Consider the following 26,936-nt stretch of genomic DNA (forward strand, 5'->3'; position numbering starts at 1 on the left):
ACAGTATTACTTTTTACAGTAATGATAAAATTAAAATCAAGATAACCTCCCTTGAAATCATTACTGGATACGCCCTTGGTCATGTGCAGTGTTTGTCTCTTGTCACATCCAGTAATGTTATGAAAATCAAAGTTGTTGTACCTCCCAAATTTATCTCGTTCAGAAGGTGTGTTTAATACCCATACATCAGTTATGACATTGATAATGCAAGTCTAATAACTTTAAAAATCATATTTTTAAGAGGTTAAATGCAAGAAAAGAACCTCTTAAAAACTCATATATATATATATATATTATATATATATATATATATATATCTGTTCTGGAAGGAGATGTTACATTGGTATGAACCTAAAGATTAATTTGAACTCAAAGAAGGTGGGTGAAGATATTCACTTGTAACTTGACGAGATAGCAAATGCTCCTTTGAAAACCCATTAGTTAGGCTACTTAAAAGTCTAAGAAATAAAGATATTAGATTAATATCATGGTAATGCTACATCACATTGTTTGTTCCTATTGTCTAATGTGTAGTATAAAGAGTAATAAATGTAATATGTGACAGCTGACACCAGAGCGAGTAAGGCATGATGGGTACGATACCAGTGACACATTCAGTGACGGCGGAGTCACTGAGGAGGAGAGTGAGCCTGAACAGAAGTAAGTGGAACAATCCAAGTAGAAGGTGTTAGAAAAACTCTAGATAATACACTTCATTGTCTGCTTGAATTTTTTATTTTAAATTCTAAAGCTCAATATGGTATAATCATAAATTATGAACAGTTGGACAGTAACAGAGAAAATACATGTTTTCTACGTCAATAAACAGAAATTAATGAGCTAAATACTCTAGTTGGTACGTGTAAATGTACTTTTGCTGGGCAATGTTGTTGGAATTATAATTGCAATTAGTTATAGATTAGGCATATTACTTTATGGTTTAACTGAACTTGATAATAATCTGTGTTCTTGATTATTCTTTGTTATAGCTCTTTGGTGTGATTTGTTTGCTTTAGCTTGCTTATTCGCAATATCACCTGGATTTATTTCATCTGACAAAGAGATTAGGTCTATATATCCCAAAATGTAATGTTATTTTATTGATAAAGTTTTAAACTCTTAACAGAAACAAGTGTTTGGAACAAAATCATGTTACCTCTCTGTTCCATTGACAAAAAGGCATAAACAAAAGGCTGAACTAGTCATAAGGCAATGAATGAATGGTGAGATCATGTAGGATCTGTAAATTAATTTTTTTATAGACTCAATAAAATGAAACTGTTGTCAGTTTGCCTGAATATTTTTTATGATCCAACATCATTAGCACTAGTCTAAACCAATTTTTAAAGTTGTTTTAATTTTAAATATGTCATGCCTTGATACTGACATCTCTTGTAGTTTCAGTGGGTTACGGTTTAGAAAGAGATCAGATTCATAACACTTTTCTTTAAATTTATCTTTTTTGTTCAAATAAAACATTTTAATAAAAGTTTGTATTTTAAAGAAGAAAAACGAGAAGATTTTACCAAAATCTTCAGTATAGATGATACTTTCTTAAAAAATTATGTTTGCTTTAAATAGATAAGGTTCAGTTCAAAATTTAATTCAATTTTGCTGAATATTTTATTAAATCAATTTATTTACATGAAGGGTTTAAAATATTATTAAAATTGTATATTTAAAAACAATTAGCGCCGAAAAAAGAATTGCAGATTTTAATTAATTATGAGAAAGGTTCTCAATATTTACTGAATAATGTGCAATTCAGTATTACAAGTTTGCATACATTCTATAAATTTTCTACCACATAAATCCCATAGTTTAATTTAATTTTTGTATTAATTTCATTTCTTTCACTTATTTATTGTATTTGTTATTGTATCTATAAGTTATTTATACTGTATTGTGATTATGGGCTCAATCCAAAACTAGTATATGTATATATATTTATTATACATAAATATATAATAACGACGGATTGCTACCAGTCCAGAAGCAGACAGCCAATTTGCATTGTTTAAACACATAACCTGTTTTTCTTGAAATCAGTCGTACAGGAATTTTTCCAAAAAAAGAATAGATCGTCAGCTGGGCTGAAAAAATATGAAATGGTAATTTCTCTCAGATCATATTTTTCTTAGAACACTAAAAACTAACCATAGACACCTAAATAAATGTTAAATCAGCATCAGCTAACTATATACAGACCCTTAAGTAGTGACCTTTCAGTTTCTTTATCTAATTGTCTAATGATAATACAGTAAGATCCTGTAAACTTGGAACTCGATAACCCGGCAGTTCGGATAACTCGGCCACACCCTGAAGTTCAGGACTCCATCTTAAAAGCTCCTAAATTATCACAAAGTGAGGGACTAAAGGCTGTCAAACCGTCCTTCAGTATTATGACAACAAGGTGATGGACTTACTGTTCCTTCGTCGTCTTCGTGATGAGGCAGCAAAACGCATAATGCAGTATAAAAAACAACAGGACATTACGCATTTCTTTTAAAAAAGTAGCCAGTTTTTACAGTTAATTTTCATTATAGACAGCTTTATGCCTTCGTAAAGTACATATTTTGCAATTCATAAAACAAAAGGACATTACACATTTCTTTTTAAAAATTAGCCAGTTTTTACAGTTAATTTTCATTATGCCTTCATAAAGTACATACTTTCCTTTGTTTAAGTGTATTTGGACAGTTTATTCTCTGTTGTATGCTTAAACAAATAATACATTCAGTTACATTATGGTTTTTTAAACCCGGCATTCTCGCAGTCGGCTACCCTTTTAGGACTCTACTGTATAACTATTATTGATGTATCTAACGATATGAAGTGTATCAAGCTAGGAAAAAACTAGTCTGAGAAAAATGATCTTTTCATGTTTTTAACTCTTTATATTCCCTCCCATTATAACCTCCAACAAAATTAGTGTGGCTGATGATCAATTTCTCTCTTAGAACAAATTATTTGATTACTTTCAAGAAAAGCCATGTTGCCAGGGCAAAGACGGCCTTTCAAAAAACTGTATTTATACAGTGCAAATTGGCCTCAGTTCCTAGACTATAATTTAAATTTCAAAAGGCTAAAAAACTATCAGGCTAGTTTATCCATGTATACAGCTGATTTAAAACGTAAATAATTATTTTATTGCTTGGTGCAACCAGGATTGATAGTTTATTTATTAGCCCTTCATCTGATGTGTATTTAACTAGCTTGACCGTTCTACTGCTAGAGCAACCTGCACCAAAATAGTCCAATGATATTTGGGGCAGTGTTGCCACATTGCTACTGACCACCAACTGTTCCCGCTATCACGTGGCTATATGGGCACATACTGCCTGTTTGATTTACATGAATGGATTCAAACATACATGATTTGTTCATGGTCACATCTCGTAATGTTTGTTTATTATAACGTATGTTGAGACGGATCAACAGTTTTTCACACATGTAAAATTGGCAACAGTGTTGGACCCTGGGTGTTGAGTGAGAATTGAAACACAACAGCCTCATCGGTCTATTTTGGTGTGGGCTGATTTGACAACTGTATAAGTCATAAGTCATAAGTCATATATTTGGCCATTAAATACATATTTGTACAATAGGCTACGTCATACAGATACATACAAATAAAAGCAATTAACATATAACAGTTAAAAACTACTACAGACTAACTTTGGAAGACTAGACTAGATATATCACTTTTAAAGAACTCGTCAATTTTGTAAAAAGGATTGTTCAACAGCCAATCGTATAAAATATTTCTAAAACTATTGAAGCTACTATAATGAGCAGAAATGTGCAGTCTATTAAATAACCTTATGCTAACAATTTCATAAGATAATTTAGTTTTACTTAACCTAGCAAAAGGTACATGAATTTGGTGAGAATTCCTAGTAGCATAAGAGTGAACATGCTCATTGAGGACATAATTATTAACATTATTTTTTGCAAAAAAGTAGACAAGATAAAATGTATAGATTTATAACAGTTAGTATTTTACTGCAAATAAAGAAGGGTCTACAGTGCTCAAGACAATGGGCGTTGTTGAGAATTCTGACTGCTTTCTTTTGAATAATCAATACTTCATTTATACTGCTACAATTACCCCATAATAATAGTCCATATGTGATTTACACCTTGAAAAAGGGCAAAGTAAACCATTCTAAGATAGTGTTTGTCCTACACAGTGCCTCAAATGGTACAAGAGATATATGACCCTGCTCAATTTTTTACATACATTATTTATATGAGAATGCCAGGTCAACTTTGAATCCAGAGTGATACCTAGTAAATTAACCACATTATCATTACAATCAGCTTGGACTCTTAAGGAGAAAACCATATTTTGAGTTTTTTCTAAATTCAACAAACAGAACATTTGATTTATACCATTCATCTGCTTCATCGATCATACATCTTAGTTTAAGCTCTCTTTCATTTTGATTATTTACTGTTGTAAAAAAGTGACATCATCAGCAAACATTACTGATTTATAACTCACATTGTACTCAAGATCGTTAACCATAATTAGAAATAAAGTAGGGCCCAGAACTGATCCCTGTGGCACGCCAAACTTTACCTCAGAAGATTTAGAAAGATTGCCATTAGTAAAAATGTTTTGTTGCCGATAACTGAGGTAGGATTTAAACAAAGAATTTTGAATGCCTGTTACACCATAGAATTTAAGTTTTCTCAACAGGATGTCGTGATCGACACAGTCGAAGGCCTTGGAGAGGTCGCATAAAACTGCACAGGTGTCAAAGCCTGCATCGAAACCAGCCAAGACGCCCGAAACAAGTCCCCCAACTGCATCGGTTGTCGACATCCCGGCTCTAAAACCAAACTGACTACAACTAAAGAGATTATTTGTTTCAAAATATAAGTTAACCTGGGTTTTAATGATGGCTTCAAAGACTTTAGAAAAAACTGGTACCAGAGAGATAGGCCTGTACGATTTAACCCTTCTTAAAGATTGGCACAACCTTTGACACTTTTAATTTACTAGGAAAGATTCCCTCTTTAAGCATCGCATTTAGACACATGGTGAGAGGGATATTCACTCCACTGCACACCAATTTCACTAAATTATTTGAAACATTATAAATATCACAGCTTTTGGAACTTTTTAACTTTAAAATTACTTTCACAATATCACTATACTCTATAGGCTGCCAGGCGAAAGACTGATGTAAAGGTAAGTGTTGCACCTCTAGGAGCTCATCTGGCTTTGTATTTGCTGCGGGGATTTTCTCTCGGATTTCATCCACTACCGAAATGAAGTATTTGTTGAAAGAATCAGCATCCGGAAGTAGCAATGTTGTTGTTGTTTCGGTTGAGTCTCATGTTTTATAATTTGCCACGCAGCTTTGCAAGTGTTGCTTGAGGACTGAATAAATTCTTGGTTAGCATGAATTTAGCTTGTTTTAGAGCACTCTTGTAATTGATCTTGGCCAATTTATAATTTTTAGCATCCCTGGGATCTTCAGTCGCTTGTGAAATATTAAAAAGTGACATAACCATTTCTTTCATTTTTGCCAACTGAGGAGTGTACCAGTTGCGCAGACCTTTAGGTTTATGGTAATTCTTGAAGTTATTTGTTCTTGAGTTCCTCATTGGCAAATAAATAATTCATCCAGCCTATAAACACATTGTGAAACTTATTATACATTTCTTCAGCACTTAATCCTTTAAGAGTTACACCCCAGTCAATATTCTGTAGACAAAGTTTAAAATCTTCAACTGCAGGCCCAGGTAATGGTCTGAAAGGTCTTTCAAGTCGTTGAACCTGTGTAACTTCTTTTGAAGCTGCCATTAGCCGGTCATAAATGTTAAAGGATAAAAAACTGTGGTCAGATATTAAAAGATCAAGAACATTAACGTTGTAGTCTGATGGTCTAATGTTTGTTATTGTGTAGTCAATGCAGGCTAAGCCTCTTGTTGGCCTAAAATTGGAACAATAAAGGCCAGCAGTTCTCAAGAGATTATGAAGCTTTACAGTTGTAGTATTGTTCCCATTTGCTTCTATATTCAGGTCGCCACACAGCACTATGTCAATCTTAAATTTAATCAAATAATCCAGTAGATTTTCCAATTTTTCAAAAAAAAATGTTATTGTTTTCCACCACTGGGCCTATACAAGGATACTATTAATAACTTTTGGTCACTGAGTTTGACTGCAGAAACTTTCGAATTGCATCTTCGACACAAAATTCTTTAACATCAACTTCTTTTACTTTTAGATCTTCTTTTACATAAATACCAGAACCTCCGTGACTACTGGAGACTCTGTAAAATATTGTAGCGAGTTGTAACCTGTGAAGTTAAAGAGTTCAAAATTGTCTTCACTAAGCCAATGCTCCCACTATGCACAGTACCGAGTAATTTATTTCTTTTAAACACATTTCTATTTCTAGGACTTTGTTAGTCAAGCATTGAACATTTCCAAATAAGATATTAAATGAATTTCTTGAGATCTTGTCATTATTTGGGGGTGCTAATATTAAATTGTGAACAATTACTTAAAGTTCTTACATAGGTTGAATTGGCGAGTTTAGGTTTCTTTCATCTTGTTGGCTATAGTTTCTAAAAAAAAGTTGTGGTGTACTCGCTGTAATGACTGGACTGGTGGATGATGGTAGGGGTGATGGTGTAGGTGCTTCTCTGAGAACCTCTTCAATAGTCACTGGGCTGCTGCTAATAGGTGTTGAAATTTCCTCATGTACTTCCACAACAGCGTCACAAAATTTGCTTGGCTAGCCATTTTTTCCCCTTTGAGTTTAGATGTAATCCATGACGAGTGTGCAGCTGTCTCATTGCTTTGCTTACTTCCACAATAGATACATTATCATATTTACTGCATAGCTCTTTTATTGCAAATATTAGTTTTTCTTTGCAGTTTGTTAACACTTGACCACAGCGGGAGGTCGTATCTAATTGGCAAGTCAACCAGAATAATTTTATTGTTCCCAGTTTTTTTTTATTGTACTCTCCATACTATCTATTGCAACATCAGCTCATTTTTAGAGATGTCATTTAGAGCCACAAATAATCACCAGGACATCATTCTTGGTTTTTAACTCATTTGTAATATTTCTGTGATTTAGAATTTCACTGCTCCTACCACCTGGCCTCACAAACCCAACAGCAGTTCGGGTTCTTTGATTCTTGTTAATGTACCAAGCCAAATCTCTCCCATGACTGTCAGAACAAATCAAAAATTTACTTTGGTCATTCATACTAACTCTATTTAGTGTATTGTCAATATTTGCTTGATAGTTACTATCAGTGCACTTCCTCGAGAGTACTTTGTTTTCCCTTGTACTTTTGTTTGAAGAGAGGATGTCTCTTGCCTCTTTCGCAGGCACCACAGTATTTTTTATGCCCTTGTGTTTGGAAGCTACTGCCCTGATAACATTTGGGATTAGATTATTTCGTTGCGGCTTTCTGGGAGATGAACTTAGGGGTTTTGTAGAGGAGGGAAATCACTTTCTTGATAATCAGCTCTGACTTACACATATCCGTATTTTCACCAAGCAACTGAAAACTGTTACTCCAAAGGTAAGATAAATTCCGATGGCTGAGTAATGTTCTGTTTCAAGGAAACCTTGTTTTTTTATAATTAAACTTTCTAACTTAATTATTTCTTCCTCTCTTTTTAATAGCAAATTTTTCCAGTGTAAACTTTTTCTATTTGAAGGTTTTGTACTTTTTGAAAGGCCTCTTCCAAATCACAGTTAAGGGTTACTACAACCTTATTTAAACTCTCTACCTCTTTTAACAATGTATTAGTTATATCATGTGATAAAATTGCTTCTTGTTCTTCTTCATTTGGTTCTAAACAATTTTCACAAACCCAATTTTTTGATTTTGAGAATTTGTTGTATTCTTCTAAGTTTAGATTAGAACATTTAAAATGAGTCCATTTGGAACAGTTTCTGCTACATAACAAAGCCTTGCTACACTTACTGACATTTTTACTACATATGCTACAAGGATATTTTATTTGGACATTTTTAACCATTTTATTAATTGTATGGACAATAATCCTATTAATGTACAACTTATAAATATTCAAACGAAACTGTATTAGTTTAAGAAATGGTATGCTGAGCTGTCTGTTTGTTTATAAACAAAGCAGAAGACAGTTTAATATCCTGCACAAGATGATCTGTTGAGTTTTTACCAGTTGACTTTGACCAGGTTAGACAAGCCCTATATGAGTCTTTTATCTGATCTACACATCAATGTCAAAGTAAATATCAAGACAAGCATTAAAATGAGTCTGGTCAAATATTGCCAGGTTAAAGAGTCCTGAGAAATAATATTTCTAGAGTTCAATAATCAGTAATCAGTAGAGATATCTTATCTGAGACAGAGTCCAAGGTCCAACTCAGGGTCACCTGCTGGCTGTGCTAACTCAGAGTTTATCATTTATTCAATCTCCTCTTGATATCAAATAAAACATGAATAAAACATTTAAAACAATCAATAAAATAATTATCACCAATAAAAAATGTTAAAACTGTATTTTTTGTATAAAAGATAAAAGTGTGTTCTTTATATTGATATAAAATGTTAATTAATATCTTTAAAATTTACCACTAAATTTCACCAAACTTTGAGGAACACTAAACACAAGGTCTGATCCATAAGCTGATGATAATAATATACTACGACTATCACAATAAATTTAGAAAACATACAGTTTCCTCAATGTTAAATTTAGCTATTCATGTCAGTTATTCTGTCTCATTTTTAATTTTTAAATCAGTAACCAATAAATACAGCATTTGAGTTTATCATAACTGTTTGGTTAATTAAGTCAGAGTGTTTAATTTAACATTCTGTGACACACATAAAAATAATCATATATTGACATGCTCAGCGGAAATATCCTCACTTTCAGTTTTTTGTTTTTGTGGTATTAAAAATAAGGGGTAGTTAAATAGTAAAATAAATATCCTTGGTATTGCACTATAGGCTATGCATTAATATATTTAATATAGTCATCGAGGCAAGTAAAATTTATGAATAAAATAGATTAAAATACCATGTTATTCTCAGTATGATTAGTAACACAACAACCCGAGCGGGCAGGGATTTCTTTACACCTTGAATATTTTCTCAACATCAAAATCATCTCGTGCACTTTCACTCTCTGATTCTATAATTAACTTTATAATATGAAATTCTTCTCTTTCTAATTTAAAGTTAAATTAAAAACAGAAAGCCATTGAAACAGGTAAAATAACATAAAAGTTCACAAACTAAAACGTTACACTAAAGGCGGGGAAACCCCGCTAAATGATAATTTAACTTTTAACTGTCGACTCTAAATATTCAAGGTCAACTGTAAAGAAAATAGTAATAAAATGATGTGTTGTTATTGCTCTTGTGTAACATATATGGTAAGAGATAATCTTTTAATTGAACCCACGTAATCATTTGCTAAAGTATGGTTATAATATTCTGGAACACTCCCTATAGATTGGCATACTGTACTTAGTTCCTAAATTAATTATATTTTTTACAATGTTTTTTGGAGGCTAGCAAAATTATTATCTAGAACATGGTATTTATCAGTGGATACAAAATAGAGGTTAAAGAGTAGTAATATTATCTCTTATTGTTTCACTGGCTACTACTGGGACTGGAACTGGTTTCTCTGAAATATCATGGATAAAAGGTAAAATCTGGTTTCTTACACTTTATTATGGGTGATAAAATATTATTTAACTTGTAAAACGCTGGCCTAATTTGTAAACATTCTTATATCACTAATAAGTAAATATGTATTTAGTAATAAAATCCTGAATTAAGATTAGTATAACTTCTGATTTTGTTGTAATTTATTACAATTCTAGAAATTTCAAAAAATATTCTAAAAATTGTTTGTAGATAGCATGCAACAGTTTTGTTCCAGAACAATGGGCAAAAATTTTAACTGTACTATTGGCAGGTGAAACTGCATACCAATGTAAAATTTCAAAAGCTAATTTTTGTGTCCTTTCCACAGGGTATATCCTATGAAGGTCCAATTGGAATTTTATATTTTAGCATAGGTAATGTTTAATATTTTTAAAGTGGTTTTGATGAGATAAAATGAATTATGATATAACAAATGTAATTCTAACTACCCTAATCGTAGTAAAAAATTTAAGTTTTTACATGTTTGTAACTTAAATTAAATATGCTGTACATGAAGTTTATAAAAAGCTAACTCTCTCATTTTTAAGTATAAGGACCCTAAAATTGAAGTGTCACAAGCACAGTTTTTGTTCTCATATTTTACTCAGAGATGTATTCGGTGCTCCCTCTACCTCAAAGTATGACAGATTTTTTGAATGCATTATTTTTTAAATAATGTCTTAAAAAGTACAAAAGTAACAATAAATTGATGCGTTGCCATTGTATTGTCAAGAAATATAAAATTGTAACCTACACGAATTGACAAGTTCACATATTCTAATACGCCACAGCCTTAGCCTGTAAAATGCATTGTTAATTTGTTCATATGAAGCTAAAAAATAATAATTTAAGGTTAATTTGAGGCAGTCAAAATAAGGCATGATATATATATATATATATATATATATATATATAATAGAGTTTGAAATGACGCAGCACCTATTTTTATGTTATAATTAATAGAAAATTTATTGAGCTAACAAAGATTGAATTGAATGATTTTTTCAGTTAAATTAAGCAGGAACTTACCAATTCAACACTAATTAGAAAATCATTAATGGCTTTTACAAATAGGTAGTGACCAAGGACAGACCTTAAAGGCACCTTACCACTTACATTTCTAAAACTAGATACATCCTGCACCAGGACAACCATTCTCTTCATATTGCCAAGAAAGGAATTGATCAACACAATAATAAAACAGTTTATTTGAAATAATTCAGAAATACAGTCAAACGCTTTTGCGAGATCTATTAATTTTGCAATAGTTACCAGTTTATTTTCCAAATTTATTAAACCTCTAGAGACAACTTCTTCTACCACTTGAATTGTATTTCGACCAGGAATAAAGCCAAACTGCTTATTACCAAAAATACTGTTTAGGCTAAAATATAAATTTAGTTGATGTTTTATACAACTTTCAAAAAGTTTACTTAAAATTGGTACTAGTGAAATTGGTCAATATATTCGCATTACTTCTGTAGTTGCTCATAAATCAGTCTTTGTCTCCAGAATGCCGACAAGAACAGTCAGGAAGAAGTCCATCAGACCTCCACCAGTGGATCACAGCGGGGACTCTGAGGATGAGATTTTGGACATCCCGCCAGACAACTCCCCTGCCAACTCCGTCACCAGTATAAACTCCATGAATTCCATATCCAGTCTTCTCAAGGAAAAGATAATGGTATGGCATTGTTATATTGCTATTGTGTATCTTTGTAATTTTTACGCTATCCATTGTATAGCTTTAAAATAATGCACATTCAAAATTAATTTTAATATTTCGAGTTGTACAGAAATTTTTCCAGCTTTAGTTGTTCAAACTTAAATTTATGAAAATTTTGATTTATTGAGATTTATTCTTTATCCTCCAGTGTGGTGTGCTCTTCAATCAGATTCATTCCCCCAAAGCCAAGTCTTAATTACACCACTGTCCTAAACCACCACAACTAATGCTCCCATAGCCAGAGTCAACAGTGGGAAAATAGAAGCAGAAAAAGTAAGACTGATGAGTTATTAAATGGATAGTACGAACGGAATTCTCATGTCAATCATCAGTAGGAGCCCATCGTCAAAGTAAATTACATATGTAACCCAGCCATTATCTTCACAAGTATTTCAGTTTTCTAGACAGTATAGTTTATTCATTGTTTGAAGTTTGTTATTAACATCAGATCATTTGAAAGGATAAGAGGATTTTTGACATTTACCATTCGTGTATGGTACAAAAATTGAACACTGCATTTTATTGATTGATGCCTATCCTATTCTTCAGATGTCAGAAAGCCATAAGACATAAACATACACACAAAAATTAAAGACTAAAAAGTGTGGCAGTGAACTCGCTATAATATTAATTTGACAACAGAATGTTATATGTTAAACACTAAGCATATACCTTTAAGTCAAGACTGTTGAGAGTGTACCCAAATGATGTCACTGGGTATAACCAAGAGCACTACCCAACATGTCAATGCACCAGGAAAGGTGAAAGACTGGAGAAAAAAATATTACCACCTTCTGTGGTATCCCGAATTGTCATCTGAAATAAAGAGAACAAGAAAGCAATGATGAGATGAGCAATGAGAGATGGAGGGGAAAGGGCAAACATTTCCATCCTACCGATTATCTCTGGATCTCACAGTTTACAACTTGTACTGTCTGAGGTTGTTTTGTTGTTATAATGTTGTTTAGGTTTCCTTATTAAATTTAGACTGTAGTAAATTCATTGGCATACATGTAGTCATAAATTGGATGTTGTTTATTCTTATGTGATAGAGTTTTTTGGCTCCTAAAGAAAATTATAGATTTCGACCCATAAAATGTAGTTCTTTATTGTTACACTTAACAATGGTAAATCTCCTAAATTCAAATATAAATCGTTAACTTATAGTAGTTAAATTCAACTTGTTTTTTTAATGTATTAATCATTTTAAAAGAACTCCCTAGTTTTGAATATTTAAAGCATACAGTGACTATTTTGTAACCAACAGTAAATATTTCATGTTATAATAACTAATGGAGATAATAACTAAGAGAGATTTATTTCTAATGGTTGGTGCTACACTCTTAGGAGTTTCTCGGATTGACCACTCAATGGTGAAGCACTGCTATCTCTGCCACTCAGACTCATTATTCATTTTATTTATATATCTATGTCACACTAGAAAGCTTGATGTGTCATTTGTTTGATTAAATTTAACTCTGTTAGTTTTGATGACACTGTTCTGACCACCTCTCACAAATCCACAGAGCTTCTTGAGATTAACAACTTCATTTCAGTTAGCATGGCCCATCAATATTGGTTAGAAAACGACCTAGTTTTCAATGAATCAAAAACTCAACACATTATATTTGGAAAAAACAAGGACAAAATAACAATCCCACATTTTGAAATTTCTTGCTACACAAAACATCTTGGACTCACATTAGATGACTCTCTCTCCTGTAGCTTTCATATTGATTCTTTGTGTCATCAGCTGAGCACAGCAGTGTTTGCCCTAAGAAGAATAAAATTGTAAGTACCCCGGAAGCCACCCGAACAACTTATCATGCAATATTTGAGAGCAGAGTCCGATACGGAATTGTACTATGGGGAGCATCCTCAAACAACAACCTTCAACGAGTCATGGTTCTTCAGAAACGGGCAGTAAGAATAATGGCTGACATTGCACCGTGGGACAGCTGCAGAGATGCATACAAGAACCTAGATTTACTGACCATCACATCTCTTTACATACTTGAAGTCATCATGCTTGATGCTAACTTAAACTTGACAAGAAACAATCGTCACGGTCGAACAACAAGACATGGACTTGACTACAACTTACCTGCTCACAGGACCGCTCTGTTCGCAAAGAAACCCTCATATGCTGGAGCTAGATTATATAATGCTTTACCTATCAAGCTCAAGACAATTGAAGAAAAAAAACTAAAAAAGGACTGTATTCCTGGCTTGTGAAGAAATCAATTTTACCTAATCAGTGAATTCCTTGAACATGCAAATAGCCACAACAACTATTAAAAACTTACAAGGAACTGAAGACAATTTATTTCCATTACATTGTATTGATTTTCATTTATATTATTATGTATTTGATACCTGTTCTAAACTTGATGTTTATGAATAAAGCTTTCTTTATTCTGTATTTGTGTAGTGAAACTAAAGATGTAAACCTGATGGTAGTACAGTAGAGTCCCAGTAATCCGAGGTGAATGGAACCGAATGTACCTCGAATTGTGAAGAACTCGAATTATACGGAACACTTTGAGAAAAATTGGGTTATAATTAGAACTGAAGGCAAACAAAAGAAATATGCTTTTATTACAAATACCAGCATTAAGAAATTACTTACAGAGGTCCAAAGATGCAATGTTTACTTAAAAAAACTGTCTAGAGTTTTTTGTTTCACCACACTGCAGCGTTTGCGGGCAGCCATGTCTCTCCACTGCCGATGCAATAACGTGTCTGCCGCTGTCGCCTCTGCTTGCTGCTCTACTTAGTGCAGGGCCGCATCCAGTGCCGCGTAGCCGTCGCTGTGAGTCATTGCCGGGTCTGTCTCCTCTGCACACTTTCTTCTTCGTCACTCCCGTCAGCTGTCATGTCTGTGACCATCTCAACTATGGTGTCGTCTGTTGTCTCTAACTGTTCGTCCCTACTCATCCACTCTCCAATATCAGTTTGATTTATCCCATTGCAACCAGGAAGTCTGTTTATTAAATTTATTAACGGTAGATCGTCATCTTCATCATCATTTTCAATTTTACACACTCCGATTTTCTTCCATGATTTCTGGATTGTTTCTGGTTTAATTTCGCTCCAAGCTTCAGCGATCCAATAAATAACATCCTTGATTGTGACTTTTTTCAAGAAATCTTTTATGGTTGCCTCTCCTTCAATTGTTTGAAACATTGATTGCAACAAACGGCGTCTGTACTTTTTTTTTTAAGTTTCAAAGTACGCCTTGGTCCATAGGCCTGAATGAGGCTGGTCACGTTTGGTGCGTATGCCATCGCATTGCAGTTCCCCTTCATCTGGGTGTGATCCTGCGTTATCAAGTGTTAAGATGGCTTTAGAGGGTAGGTTTTCTTTTCAAAAACGTTTTGGTTTCAGGAACAAATTCACTAAAAAAACCAGTTTTTAAAAAATTTGTTTGTCCATCCATGCGTTTTTTTTTGGTTTGTATAAGTTGCTGGAAGCATTGAAATAGACATGTTTTTAAACGCACGAGGCTTAGCAGACTTGCCAATGACAGTTAGTTTTAATTTATGGCTTCCCGACGCGTTTGAAGCGGCTAGCACAGTCAGTCTCTCTTTGCTTTTTTTGTGACCCGGAGCAGCTTTTTCCTCCCGTGAAGCTAGAGTTTTTGATGGCAAAAAGTTTTAAAATTCAAACCAGTTTCATCACAGTTGTAAATCTGATCAGGTGTTTAAATTTTCACTTTTAATAAGATTTTTTAACTTTCACAGAACTGAACAACTGCCTCGGAATCCGCTGAAAGTTTCTCCCCACAAATTTCTAACTGCCTCACGCCATAACGTTTTTTCCAACGGTCAAGCCATCCTACACTTGCCGTAAAATCTTCCTCACATTCATTGATTTCATTGCGAAAGTACAATGCCTTTTCCCGTAAAATAGGTCCGGAAAATAGGACAACCTTTGTTTCTTTGTTGACAAAACCATAAAAATAGGGCCTCGCTAGTTTTTTCATACTCTGCTTTCTTCATAGACTTCCGCTCATTAGTACACTTTTCCGAGCATTTTTCTGATGCAAATTTTTTCAATTTTATCGCGATTCCTTCGGCAGTCACCAACTGTCACTTCACCAACTCCGTACTCGGCAGCTAATTTTTTTAACGTTTTCACCTTTATCAAGTCTTTTAAGAGCTTCTAGTTTTGTTTTTATCGGTACAAACTTTCTTTTACTTTTTGAACTCATAATTCACTGTTACAATGAACACATAAACACTTCAGAAAATACTTTTTTACTAAAACTTAATATTTAGACAACAAGTACTGTACGTTGTAAATAACAGACGGGTAAGCGCACTGCGATCGTAATCTAGAACAACCGTACCGCAGTCGAACGTGGATGAGCAACGGACTGATTTATTTTTAGGCAATACGGGGTGCGATGTTCCGTGGCCTTGTCAATAGGGTGGGGGTGGGGCGTTGCAAATGAAGTGGGCACTGATGAGTCAGGCTGCCGGCTTCTCCAAGTAGCCTAGCACTCAGTTTACAGACATGCGCTCGAGTGTGTTGTACAAATATGTCAATATAACATTTTATTTTTTTTACATATGTTGGCTCGGATTTAACGGGACCTCGGACTATCGAGACTCGAACTATCGGGACTCTACTGTGTACTGTTCACCAAAATGATTTAAGGAATTGGTAGCATTTTGAAAATAAAATAAACAGGTGCATCAGCCTTCTCAGACCTAACTGTTGAACTAATTCCAGTTTCGTGTAATCACTATTGTAAAACATCAGTAGTACAAAAATATAAACTGTAATTTGAAATAACAAGATGAATTGTTTATGACATTGTACACAACATGCTGAAGTTACTTGCTTACAAGATCCAATTGGTGTACAAAATAATATTTTACTATAAACGAAAACTATGTGGATTTGTTATCAACTTTCTGATATTACCTGATGACATAGAGTATTTTAAACAATGTTATGATTAACAATTCATCAACTATTCACATGAATAGAATCATCAACTCTTAAAACTGTAGATTGTGGGATACTCAGAAACCAAAATACAGTGCTGTATACCAGAAAAACGTATTAATTAAATGTTTGGTACAGGATGATGAACACAGGGTTGTTGGACTGTTTATTTTTGTTAAGAACTCAGCAACTGATGATACCTTTGTTTGATATTTGTTTTTGACGATAGAAGGATTAAGAAGGAAATTAGATTTTTCTGAATATTTGCCATTAGTCAGTGATGGGGAAATCAGTAATACTATGATGATACCTACTGTGATATACTAGAAAGTAGTGTATTCAGTCAGATGGACAACACAGAGGAAGAGGAAGGACCAGTGAGTTCTAGCAAGTTAGTACTACACTCCTCTAAAACCCTTTTTCTGGAGCAGAGGGAATCTCTTTCAAAGGAAGGTGGAGAAGTAGATCTGGGACAGCCGCAATGACGCAAAGAAGCCTCTAACCTCTCTTGACCTTTGTCTTAAGGAAATGGTAGGAACATGGTCAATTCTGAGAAAGTGTGTAATATTTCCAATTTTTACAAGATATTGAAGCTGCTGTAGCATCAATCATAGTGATATGTTAAAATCGAAACCTTTTTTTGATACCCACTACTGCTTAAAACTATGAAATTTTTATGAACTTGTTTTTATTATTTATTACTTCAAGATATACTGTTAAATTAATTTCCTAGTATAAATTAATTTTTTACATCTCCATTAAGCTTATTGTGAAGCTAGGGGCAATATTCAAAAATTGAATTCAGTGAAGTGCAATCATTATACCCAATGTATGTAAAAAGAGCATTGCTTTATTTGCAGATGACGTTTCCACGAGCTATCCGCCACAAGAAACCCAAAGAGTATAAACTCCAAGGGTTTGTCAGTTTATTGTTTCTTACCGTTGTTTTCCTGGTGGGTTTCGCTCATGTCTTCTACCACCAACAAGTCCTTCAGGTATTGTATTTTTTTGTTACAATCCCTTTAAAAATAAAATATCAATTTTAATTTTTTGACCATGCAGATATTTTTTTAGCTTTATTTGTGATTTACCAAATTCGAAATCAATTTAATGTTTTTCAGAGAGCTTATTTCGACCGAATTCGATTCAACAATAAGGAGAGGCTTGTGAGGGTTTACAATTTTGAGGGCTTAGAGATAGCTCTGGGTTACTTGGCTACAGAACTGCCTGAGACAGACCGCGTCTTCAACTGTCTCCCAGAGGATGAGAGGTCAGTCTAAGCAAGTATTTCTTACTTTTAATTTTTAACTTTGCTTTGTCATGTATGAAGAAACTCTAAAACTTTGCTTATCTTTCCGGTTATAGTACCAGGGACTGAGCACGTATTACATTCAGCAAAAGAAGAAATGCTTTATTATTTTTGCTTTAAAAGTGCAGGAAAAGTGAAGAAAAATTCAATTTTTAGGTATATTATCAAGTGTATGATAATTAGGATTTGATAATTCAAAATACACAAAACTCAGAGCCACAAAGATATAGAAATTACTTTTTATTTAACTCTTTTAGGACCAGACCAAAATTTGACATGTGCAAAGAAAATTTTTGCGTTTTTCTGGCCATGCTCCAAGAACTGTGCATATTAAAAATGTGCGATTTTTCAAGCGTTGGAGAGAAAAATCATATCTTCAGAACTAATTACTGTACAGATTTGTTTTTAGGCTTAAAATGTTTATAATTAAACTGTTCATTGTGAAAAAATAAATTTAAGTCATTATATAGCAAAAAACAATTTGATTTATCTGTTTATCAAGTAAAAAAAAGAAAAAAAAATTTAAAAAATTGAGTTTGATCTTCAATAACTACAAAAAATAAGAATAAATTACCTGTGGGAAATGGTATTTATTAGTTCTGCATATAATTCTCTATAATTGTACAACATTTGAAAGCCCTGGAATAAAAAATAAAAAGTTTGTAAATGAATTAAATTTTTCTGTAACACTGGTTAAAACACACTTTTCAGCATTAGCCTAACATACAAAACCTTACAGGCTACTAAGGATATTATTCGGTACTTTGGGATTATACCGACCACACCATTATGAAGAACACAAAAATATACATTTATAGAAACAAACATGATACAACGAAAAAACAACTCTTTAATTACAAAATTTTACAACGATTATCAATTTTTAATGGGGTCAGATTCCGTTATATGCCCCCAACGCTTAAACTTTTTTCAATGAACTTAGAACGTTATAAAACGATGTAGTTGAGTAACATAACTAATATTATATTAACTAATATATCAATCAACAAGCATTTCCAGGTATTGTGATCGGTATTGTTGTCGCTGTTATCTTATCTTTCTCGAGAATCCCGATTACGGCAGGCCGCGCGGCATCACATGATTATTTAAGTTTTTTGCACGGTACATAAAAACAAGTTTTGTGTGTTTTTTTCAATAAAGAGTTTAGTTTTTGTTTGGTAATGTTTGTTTTTGTTGAATTTTTGTGTTTATAGAAATGTAGGGTAAAACACGGAAGTACAACAAAGCGACGCACCAGCTGAATGGGCGGCGAGACTCTGCAATCACGTTATCTACTAGACCGCTCGACTCTGACCTCTGTCTGAGGATGGGGAGGGGTTTGAAATAAGACTATTCCTGTTTTATATTGACGAAATATTGTTCTACGCTAATCTAGTAATCAGTAGATTAAGAAGCAAATTGTCAAATAACGATTCATGTCTGGGTGTGGTCGGTATAATCCCAAAGTACCCTGACAACATTAAGATGCAACATGGCCGTAAAATATTTTTTTTTTCACCAAGGTGATGATTCCAAAGACGTTTAAAATTTGATATCATAGTAAGAAACATACAGGGAATAGAAAAATAGTATATTTATTCCATATAGAAGATTAAAATATCTCTTAAAAAATATGAAAAGTCCGCCGGCGATAAATCAGACGGCTGGTCTTTTTCGCATATTACGCCGCCGGCGATAAATCAGACGACTGGTCCTTTTCGCATAGTACGCCGCCGGCGATAAATCAGACGGTTGGTCCTTAAAGGGTTAATGAACCGATAACAAAAGAACATAACGAAATCATTATTGCACTAAAAGACAGCTGGACAGTCTCTCTTGTCTTTTGACCCGAAAATCAATAGGTTTCTTCCTTCGTCCAAGACGAACCTGTGTACCAAGGTTTCTTCTCTCTCCATTACTTCATTCAATTTTCTTTATTTACCTATAACACTGTATTTTTTCTTTGATTCTTTATAGCTTATGGTTGCATATCTATCACCAAGTAATTTTCACAATATAAACCTAACATTTACTGTAGACAGTCTATTTAACACATAGCAAAAATATACCAAATTGTTGTGTTTTCATTTATGTAGATAAAAAAAATCTATTAACATATGTTAACTGAACTGTGTTTTACTATATATAACATAGCTATGGTGGGAAGGGTAGATTCAATATGAATGTTAGTTTAGCTTCATTTCACCTTATGCATAGTGCAACGTCTGAGATCTGACACCGTCACAGACTTCACTCTTGGAATCTGGAGTCCAAGTCTAGTCAGATCCAAAAAAGTGGATGAAATAGTTGTTAAAAAACGAACATTTAAATTGTTTTGACATCAGAGACACCTAGACCACAAAAGAGCTCTGTCTGGTTTACCTGCAGCCTTCCAGTGTAATCTACATCAAGAGGTAGAGGGTGAGGTGAGATGTAGTGTCTCATAATATTTCATCTAAAATTACACTGCTGGGCAAATCAGACAAAGCTGAGTAGGAAGGGTTGATTCAATGCAAATATTCAGCTCCTTTTCATCTTCCTCTTAGTGCAGCGTCTGAAATCTGACACTGTCTAAGACTCAATAGTGTATCTGATGAGACAATGAGAACACCTCTTCATCTGGATTAAATTTGATTTTGCAGTCTAGGTGTCTCTGATGCCAAAACAATGTAAGTAGTACATTTTGAACGTCTTTGTAGCCACATTTTTGGATCTCCCAGATGGATGTAGACTCCAGATTCCAGGAGTAAAATCTGTAATAATGTCACATTTCAGATGCTGCTAAGATCTTCAGCAAGTAAACATAGAGAGATAAACGTTTTTCCTAACATGTGTACTATGTATTTGTGTAGAAAACTCAAGGTCCTTTTACTACAACTGGTGAAGCTCCATCAGGGCCTTCTAAAAATCGTGGTGTTGTCTGTCCATCTGTCTGACCTTCCCAATTGTGTGATAACTGTTAACTGAAAAGTCCTTGAGACTTGAAACTTAGTATATAGCTTCCTCTTATTCTAAGGTAGAATACTATTGATGTTGAGGACAAAAGGTCAAAATTAAAGGTAAAAATAAATCTCTCAAACTTTCACATTGGTTTTATTAGTAACCATGATGTGAATGAAAAAATTGTAGAGCAAACAAACTGGGTAATAACCATATGACATTTTATCATGTGCCATAGTAATACATGTGATGAAGTTAACTTGTTAGATTGGTTAGTATAACCAGCCAATCATTACATTGTCAGGTCCTTTCATGACCGTTGTATTGGTTTATTTAACCATATAACTCTAGGATTTTCTCAACCATTACCTCGTGTAAGATCCTACCAATCATTGTCTACAGTACAGTTTTGGACAATCATCATTTTAATCTGATCACAGAAATGATGGTTCAGTGTGCATGGAGTGGATGAACCTGGCTCGTCTGTACCTGAGCTACTCTGAAAATGCAGGACTACGCTGTTACCGCTTCGTCTGGCTCAGTCAGGATCCTGCCGTCAGGCCCACGGACTGCTATGAAGACGGTGACAACTATGGGCACTGGTAGGTTCCCAATAGAGTTTTTAATACTTTCTAGTGTCTTGTTATAGTTCCTGTACATTGTAGAACCATTATAATTACACAAAACATAGCTATGAGGATGACAACATAATAACAGAATGATTGATGTAAAAATGTACTCCTGCTATTACAATGTATAAGATTATTAGCACTTCCAAACTTTACATTTATGAACAAAAAAGAAATTCTTTGCTTTCGGAATAGGTACAGTGTAATCTTGATATACAAATCTCAAGAGTTCAGAAAATGTGTATACTGCGATAGTCTGAAAAATAAGATTACTTGTATTTAGGTTAACTTTGTCAGTATTCGCTATAGGGTTTCTTTAAGCTGAATAAGAACCTCTACATAATGAAAATCTTACTGCTTAACCAGAAGACTTTACCTTGCTTAGCCTTTTTAAAGTTAAATAGTTCTCCTGTAACCCTATACTTATCTTAATTCTCAATTACTTTTTGGCTTACGTAAACGACATAACGTCTTCATTTATTTTGTATTGATTGTTTTCAACTACTTATAACCACAGACCAAAGTAACATAGATCAAAACGACTGGGCATAGACAAGTGCCATTTGAGCCCAAGTCAGAGTGGTAGCATCAATGAGGACTGGAGTCATCCACTTTGGAGTGTCATGCCTGAACATTTAACTAATAGATTGTAAATTGTTACAGTATACTAATATTATTTACCCTTCAACAAAGGTAATTCATTTTAAAAAGAATAATATTACTAAATTATCTTTATGTAAACATCTAACAATGAGTTAGTTTTTAATCCTTTAAGGAGTATGGACGTCATATGACGTCTTCTTTTGATAGGCTACAATGAGAAATGGATGAAATCCAAAAAAATACCAAAAGGAGTAAAAAATTTAAATCTTTTAAATCTCTTAAAAAGTGTTTATTTGCATTTGAAAGCTTCAATATTTCAGTACTTTTCAAAATCAAATGTCTTATTTCATCACTACGGCAGACTCAATCAATATTGTCTGCCACTTGGACAACAGTAACAAACTAGATAGTTGCTCAAAAATATGTCACTCACAAGATGAATATGGCCACAGTATGCAGTATACAACGAATGGCTAGTATAATGTGACGGCATATTCTGACAGCAAAGTGATGCGCGCGTGACGCAGTCTTGAGTCAGGCAGGGGCTTCTACCGGGTGGCTACTGCGATCTGGTGGTAAAATCAGATTACACGTGAATGCGAGCACAAAAATAGAAGTTAAGTATGTTGCCGATAGTTGGAACCACTTTACAGACAAATCTACTTAAAGGCAATCAGTAATAGCAATGCATTTACGATAATACAAAAATAAAGAGGCTAAACGTCATATGACGTCTGTACTACTTTGGGCCACTAAGAGTATACGTCATATGACGTCCTTACTCATTATGTAGAGTTTACACGCACTCCTTAAAGGATTAATGTAGTTTGATGTATTTTTGTCAAGTTGTTCTGTGCTTTATAGAAATTTTAAAAATATATACTTCCTTGTTTTCATCCACTACCCATGCACACCATGTAAATACACAGGAGTGACTCGAAATAAAAACGTAACCCATACAAAAGCTTATTTTCGCACCTGCCTAATCTGTCATCCCACTACCCACCCCCCTTTTTTTTTCCCCTTGGGGCGGCCTACTGCCATGCACGTAAGCCTAACACAATCATATGTAAATATGTATTTTTTTTACAATAAACATTCACTTTGAAATGACTACACTCCCACTCTCCCAAACACTTGTAAATAGTTTTAGCATATGTAATGAGTGGAAGGTGGAGGGAGGAGAGATTTACACAGTAGATTGAAGTTGATGCCAAACAAATATTATTTATTAAAAATGCAGGATTTTCAGAAAACGTGGATCAAACTTTCATGAATAGTCACACGGATTTTATTACCCAGACGCTGTACAGAAACAAAAAAGCTTCTTCAAACATTATGTTTTCATCACAACGTAATAAAGTGCATTGATTAATTTCCTTATGTACAATGTAGCAATGAACAATGTGATGTAAATAAGAGGCTCCACCGAAGTTTCATGCAAAATTTCAATTTAGCTCAATCCATTCTTGACTTCCTAAAGAATGTTAGGCTTTGCCAATGCTCAGTCAAATTATAATGGAACTATAATAGCAAATGGCCTTCTACTAAATACATTTAAATGAGGCGTGTGCTTATTTTTAATTGTTCAAAATATTGATTTACCAATTACTTAGCAAGTAAATCGATCCTGCATGCTCTCCAGATAGTTGGTGTGTGTTGCAGGTATGGGGGAGGCCGCAGTCTGGGCATGGCCTGGCCGGTAGAACTAGGCAGAGTGGAGATGTCTGCGTTTGTTACTGGACAGGTAGGACGGCACCGCTGGGGTGGTGTACTGCGGCGGTACTTCATTAACTCTCGTGGTGTTGCCATCTCTGTGGACCCTGAGACCCCTCTCTATGTCTCCATCAATGCTGACAAGTCCACTCGTCTGTGTTTACAGGTGAAGAGTCCCATCTCTCTAGATATGGTTTAAATATCACTTGTAATCGTAAGAGATTTACTTTGCTACGAGTTCTAAACTGGTACTGCGCTATTGAAAAAGTTGTAACCAGCAAGTCATAACTTGTTTCCATCAGTGTCAATAATCTCAGTTAGTTGGTACTAGATCCCTTCTAGATTATTGAATTATCCAGAATTTTGAAATGAGACCATAAAAGGGCTGGTTGATATTCCCTCCTTCTCTGTCCATTTATATCATACATAAATGTTTATGCTGACCTCATTAATAAAAACCAATATAAAAGCTTTACTCATAACCAAATATCTTGAACACCAGCTTTATCAATGTGAATTAGTGGTAACTCACGTACATTGCAGGGAAGGCATGATGAGTTTGCGTACATGTCGTCACAAGGACTCCCCAAGCTCAACTACTCCATCTGCACAGCAACCAACATGAAGTTGCTACACTCTTCTCTCAGTGAGAAGTCGCTATGGGATGGACTGAGGGAGGAAGATAACTCCATCATCAACTCTTTGTTGACTGAACCCGTGTGGCAGATTGCACCTCAAGATAAGCACAAACTGACTGAGCAGGCTGTGATCAACTACACGGAAGATGTCATTGCTCTCGGCTTCCTCAGGCAGGGTAACTTGTTGTGTTGTCAAAAATATTGACTGTAAGATCTCTTATTAAATTGTCAATTTTATGAATGGAGGGCTAAATTGGGTTAACCAATTGGGTTAAATGATGAAACGACCCCAGATTGACCTGAATGTTTTAAGTTCTGTACTGACCTTTTTATAATTTTTTTAATCCTGCTCTTTATTTTAGAAACTGTATTAATTCACGATATGTTGGTAATGTGAATTCAAACAGTATTTATTTGTAACCCAAATAATATTCTTGCACTAGTTGTATTTTGATAGGAGAAATATCTAAATTTATTGAACGGATTTAAATGTGAAATATCTTCATTACATGAACAAGTTAGATTGACGTAATTATATTCTCTAGTTCCATAGAACAGAGTTTAGCGCACTCTCTATATAAAGCAATCCAAGCTAACACCATGCCGCGCCGCTTCACACCCTTAACCACCAAGTTATGCATCGTTGAAATTAACTCTGTGTACATTTACATTAGGCTAACTAACCGTTTTTAACGCCTCATACATAACTCTGTATTGTAGGCTTAGTTCAAATTTAAATACGTAATCACAATACAAATGTATTTGAGTAAATGGCGTTGTAAGGTGCCAATTACTAATCTTCTACATAGAAATTCCAAATAACTTGGAAGTAATTGGCTGAGCTTTAATGAAGTCACTTCAGGGGCTTTTCAACATGCAACTTCAGCGAATCATATTACAAGATACTTGGTTTGATGTAAACCTACCCTGTTTTAATCAATGGAAATCATTAAACATAATGAAATAAAAAAGTGCTTTATTGTACAAAAAAAAAAAAAAAAAAAAAAAAAAACAGAAATTGCTATATTTTTCTAAAAGAATTTCAATATGTGTCAATTTCCATATGACCTGGTGTATCGTCACCTTTGGATGGTCTACTGTCACAATAGGAATATTCATTTTTGGAAAAAATGTATTTTTACATTTTATAACATAAATTTTGCAACTATCCAGCAAATATTTACACTTTAAATTATTTTATTTACGATTTAAAATTGTACCACATGTTCAGTATAAAAATCAGACTAATTTTTCTTCAAATCAAATATACTGTATCATCGTCTAATTTTCTTATTTAAGTTTTGTTTTAAATGTAGTAAAGCAAGTGGGTAAATTGAATTAAATAAATTACGTTCAAGTACTTTAAAAAATAAAAATACAAACATTTTCCTTGTTATAGCTTCGTTTCGCATGTTGGTGTACAATATCCTTGTTGGTAATCATTTGTTTTTTGTGTTCAACGTTTGCCATGCATATGTAAAAAATAAATATAAACTATTTAACCGATAATTAAAATATTTAAATGAAATATAGTTTTTAGTAGTTTTTACTATAAAAATGGTAAGTCACCATAATTGTATTACTGGCAATTTATTGTAATGATGAAACCTAGTGCAGATTAAGTTGTGTGACAATTATACTTCTTTGCCACAAACATTCTCAATAACGACTTATTTGTAGTAAAATGTCATGACTTAAATGCCAATATCCGGGGATTGCCGTGTTGAAATCCCGAGATTGTCAGGGTTAAAATACCGTCTGGAATACCAGTTCAGGTACCCGAATCTCGGGATTAAAACCTTTAATGTTACCATTGATTGTGGCTCATTTTATTCTCTCGTCATCCCTACACAGGGGTATATCAATGGCACGGTTAGATTTGGTTTTGGCGAGTTTCCTTCTACAAAAGTTTGTCATTTTATAGGTTTAAGATTAAGATTGGAAAATTGTGAGTTTAATACTTTTCACTACATGAAAATTAATGCAACGTATGCATTGATTGAATCTTTTTGTATTCTTGATCTTATCTGTCAAGAACTGTTTTAATTTTTGTTTAAGTAATTCTGTTGTCAAAGCTGGTTTAATTCAAAAGTTCTGAATGAAGATTTTAATTTTCTAACCAGTCTGTAGAGTATTACAGTCAACACAATCAGCACTGCCAAAATAAGACGTGAAAAACTTAACATTATAACAATCACAAAATGGAAGTATAGTAAAATAGTTAACTGGTCATGACCAGGTAATGAATTATTATGAATGTTTTAGCAAAAGAAATGATTTTACTATATTATATTAGAAATGATAAAAAGTTACTGACATCTTTTGCATGTATCCTAGACCCATTGTTCACTACAGTAAAAGTTCTTCCCCATTTACATTTAACAGTCTGAATTTTAATGAACGATACAATTTTAAAATAGTGGACTGTTGACGTGGTAGGTCATGTATTACTCAACGAGTTCTGGCAAGCTGAGGTGGGTGACTTCACTGTGGACACAGAACGGTTCCCCACAATGGAGAAGACCATCGAGATCATACATCGTCGAGGCTTTCGGATCGCTCTCACGGTGCAGCCCTTCATCGGCACTGAGTCTAACAACTTTGCTACGGCTGTTAAGAAAGGACTGCTGGTGAGTTATTGCTTCTGGGTTACAGTTCTATTGTTTATAAGAGAGTGATGAGTCAGCGCTCAGATAAGACGGATCGACAAGCGATAGTGCTCCGGC

General features: G+C 33.9%; 1 protein-coding gene across 1 annotated transcript in view; it reads left to right on the forward strand.

Moving 5' to 3' along the window:
- LOC124366737 (myogenesis-regulating glycosidase-like) overlaps nucleotides 1-26,936 on the forward strand; it is a 67,696-nt gene that overhangs the window by 23,760 nt on the left and 17,000 nt on the right. The window contains 8 exon segments of the mRNA XM_046823338.1: nucleotides 566-660; nucleotides 11,206-11,377; nucleotides 17,236-17,370; nucleotides 17,497-17,645; nucleotides 21,065-21,226; nucleotides 23,522-23,738; nucleotides 24,116-24,386; nucleotides 26,650-26,840. Of these exon segments, the coding sequence (XP_046679294.1) occupies nucleotides 566-660; nucleotides 11,206-11,377; nucleotides 17,236-17,370; nucleotides 17,497-17,645; nucleotides 21,065-21,226; nucleotides 23,522-23,738; nucleotides 24,116-24,386; nucleotides 26,650-26,840 (1,392 nt within the window).

The sequence above is a fragment of the Homalodisca vitripennis genome, chromosome 7 (assembly GCF_021130785.1).
Source record: "Homalodisca vitripennis isolate AUS2020 chromosome 7, UT_GWSS_2.1, whole genome shotgun sequence".
In the NCBI taxonomy this organism is placed as follows: Eukaryota; Metazoa; Arthropoda; class Insecta; order Hemiptera; family Cicadellidae; genus Homalodisca; species Homalodisca vitripennis.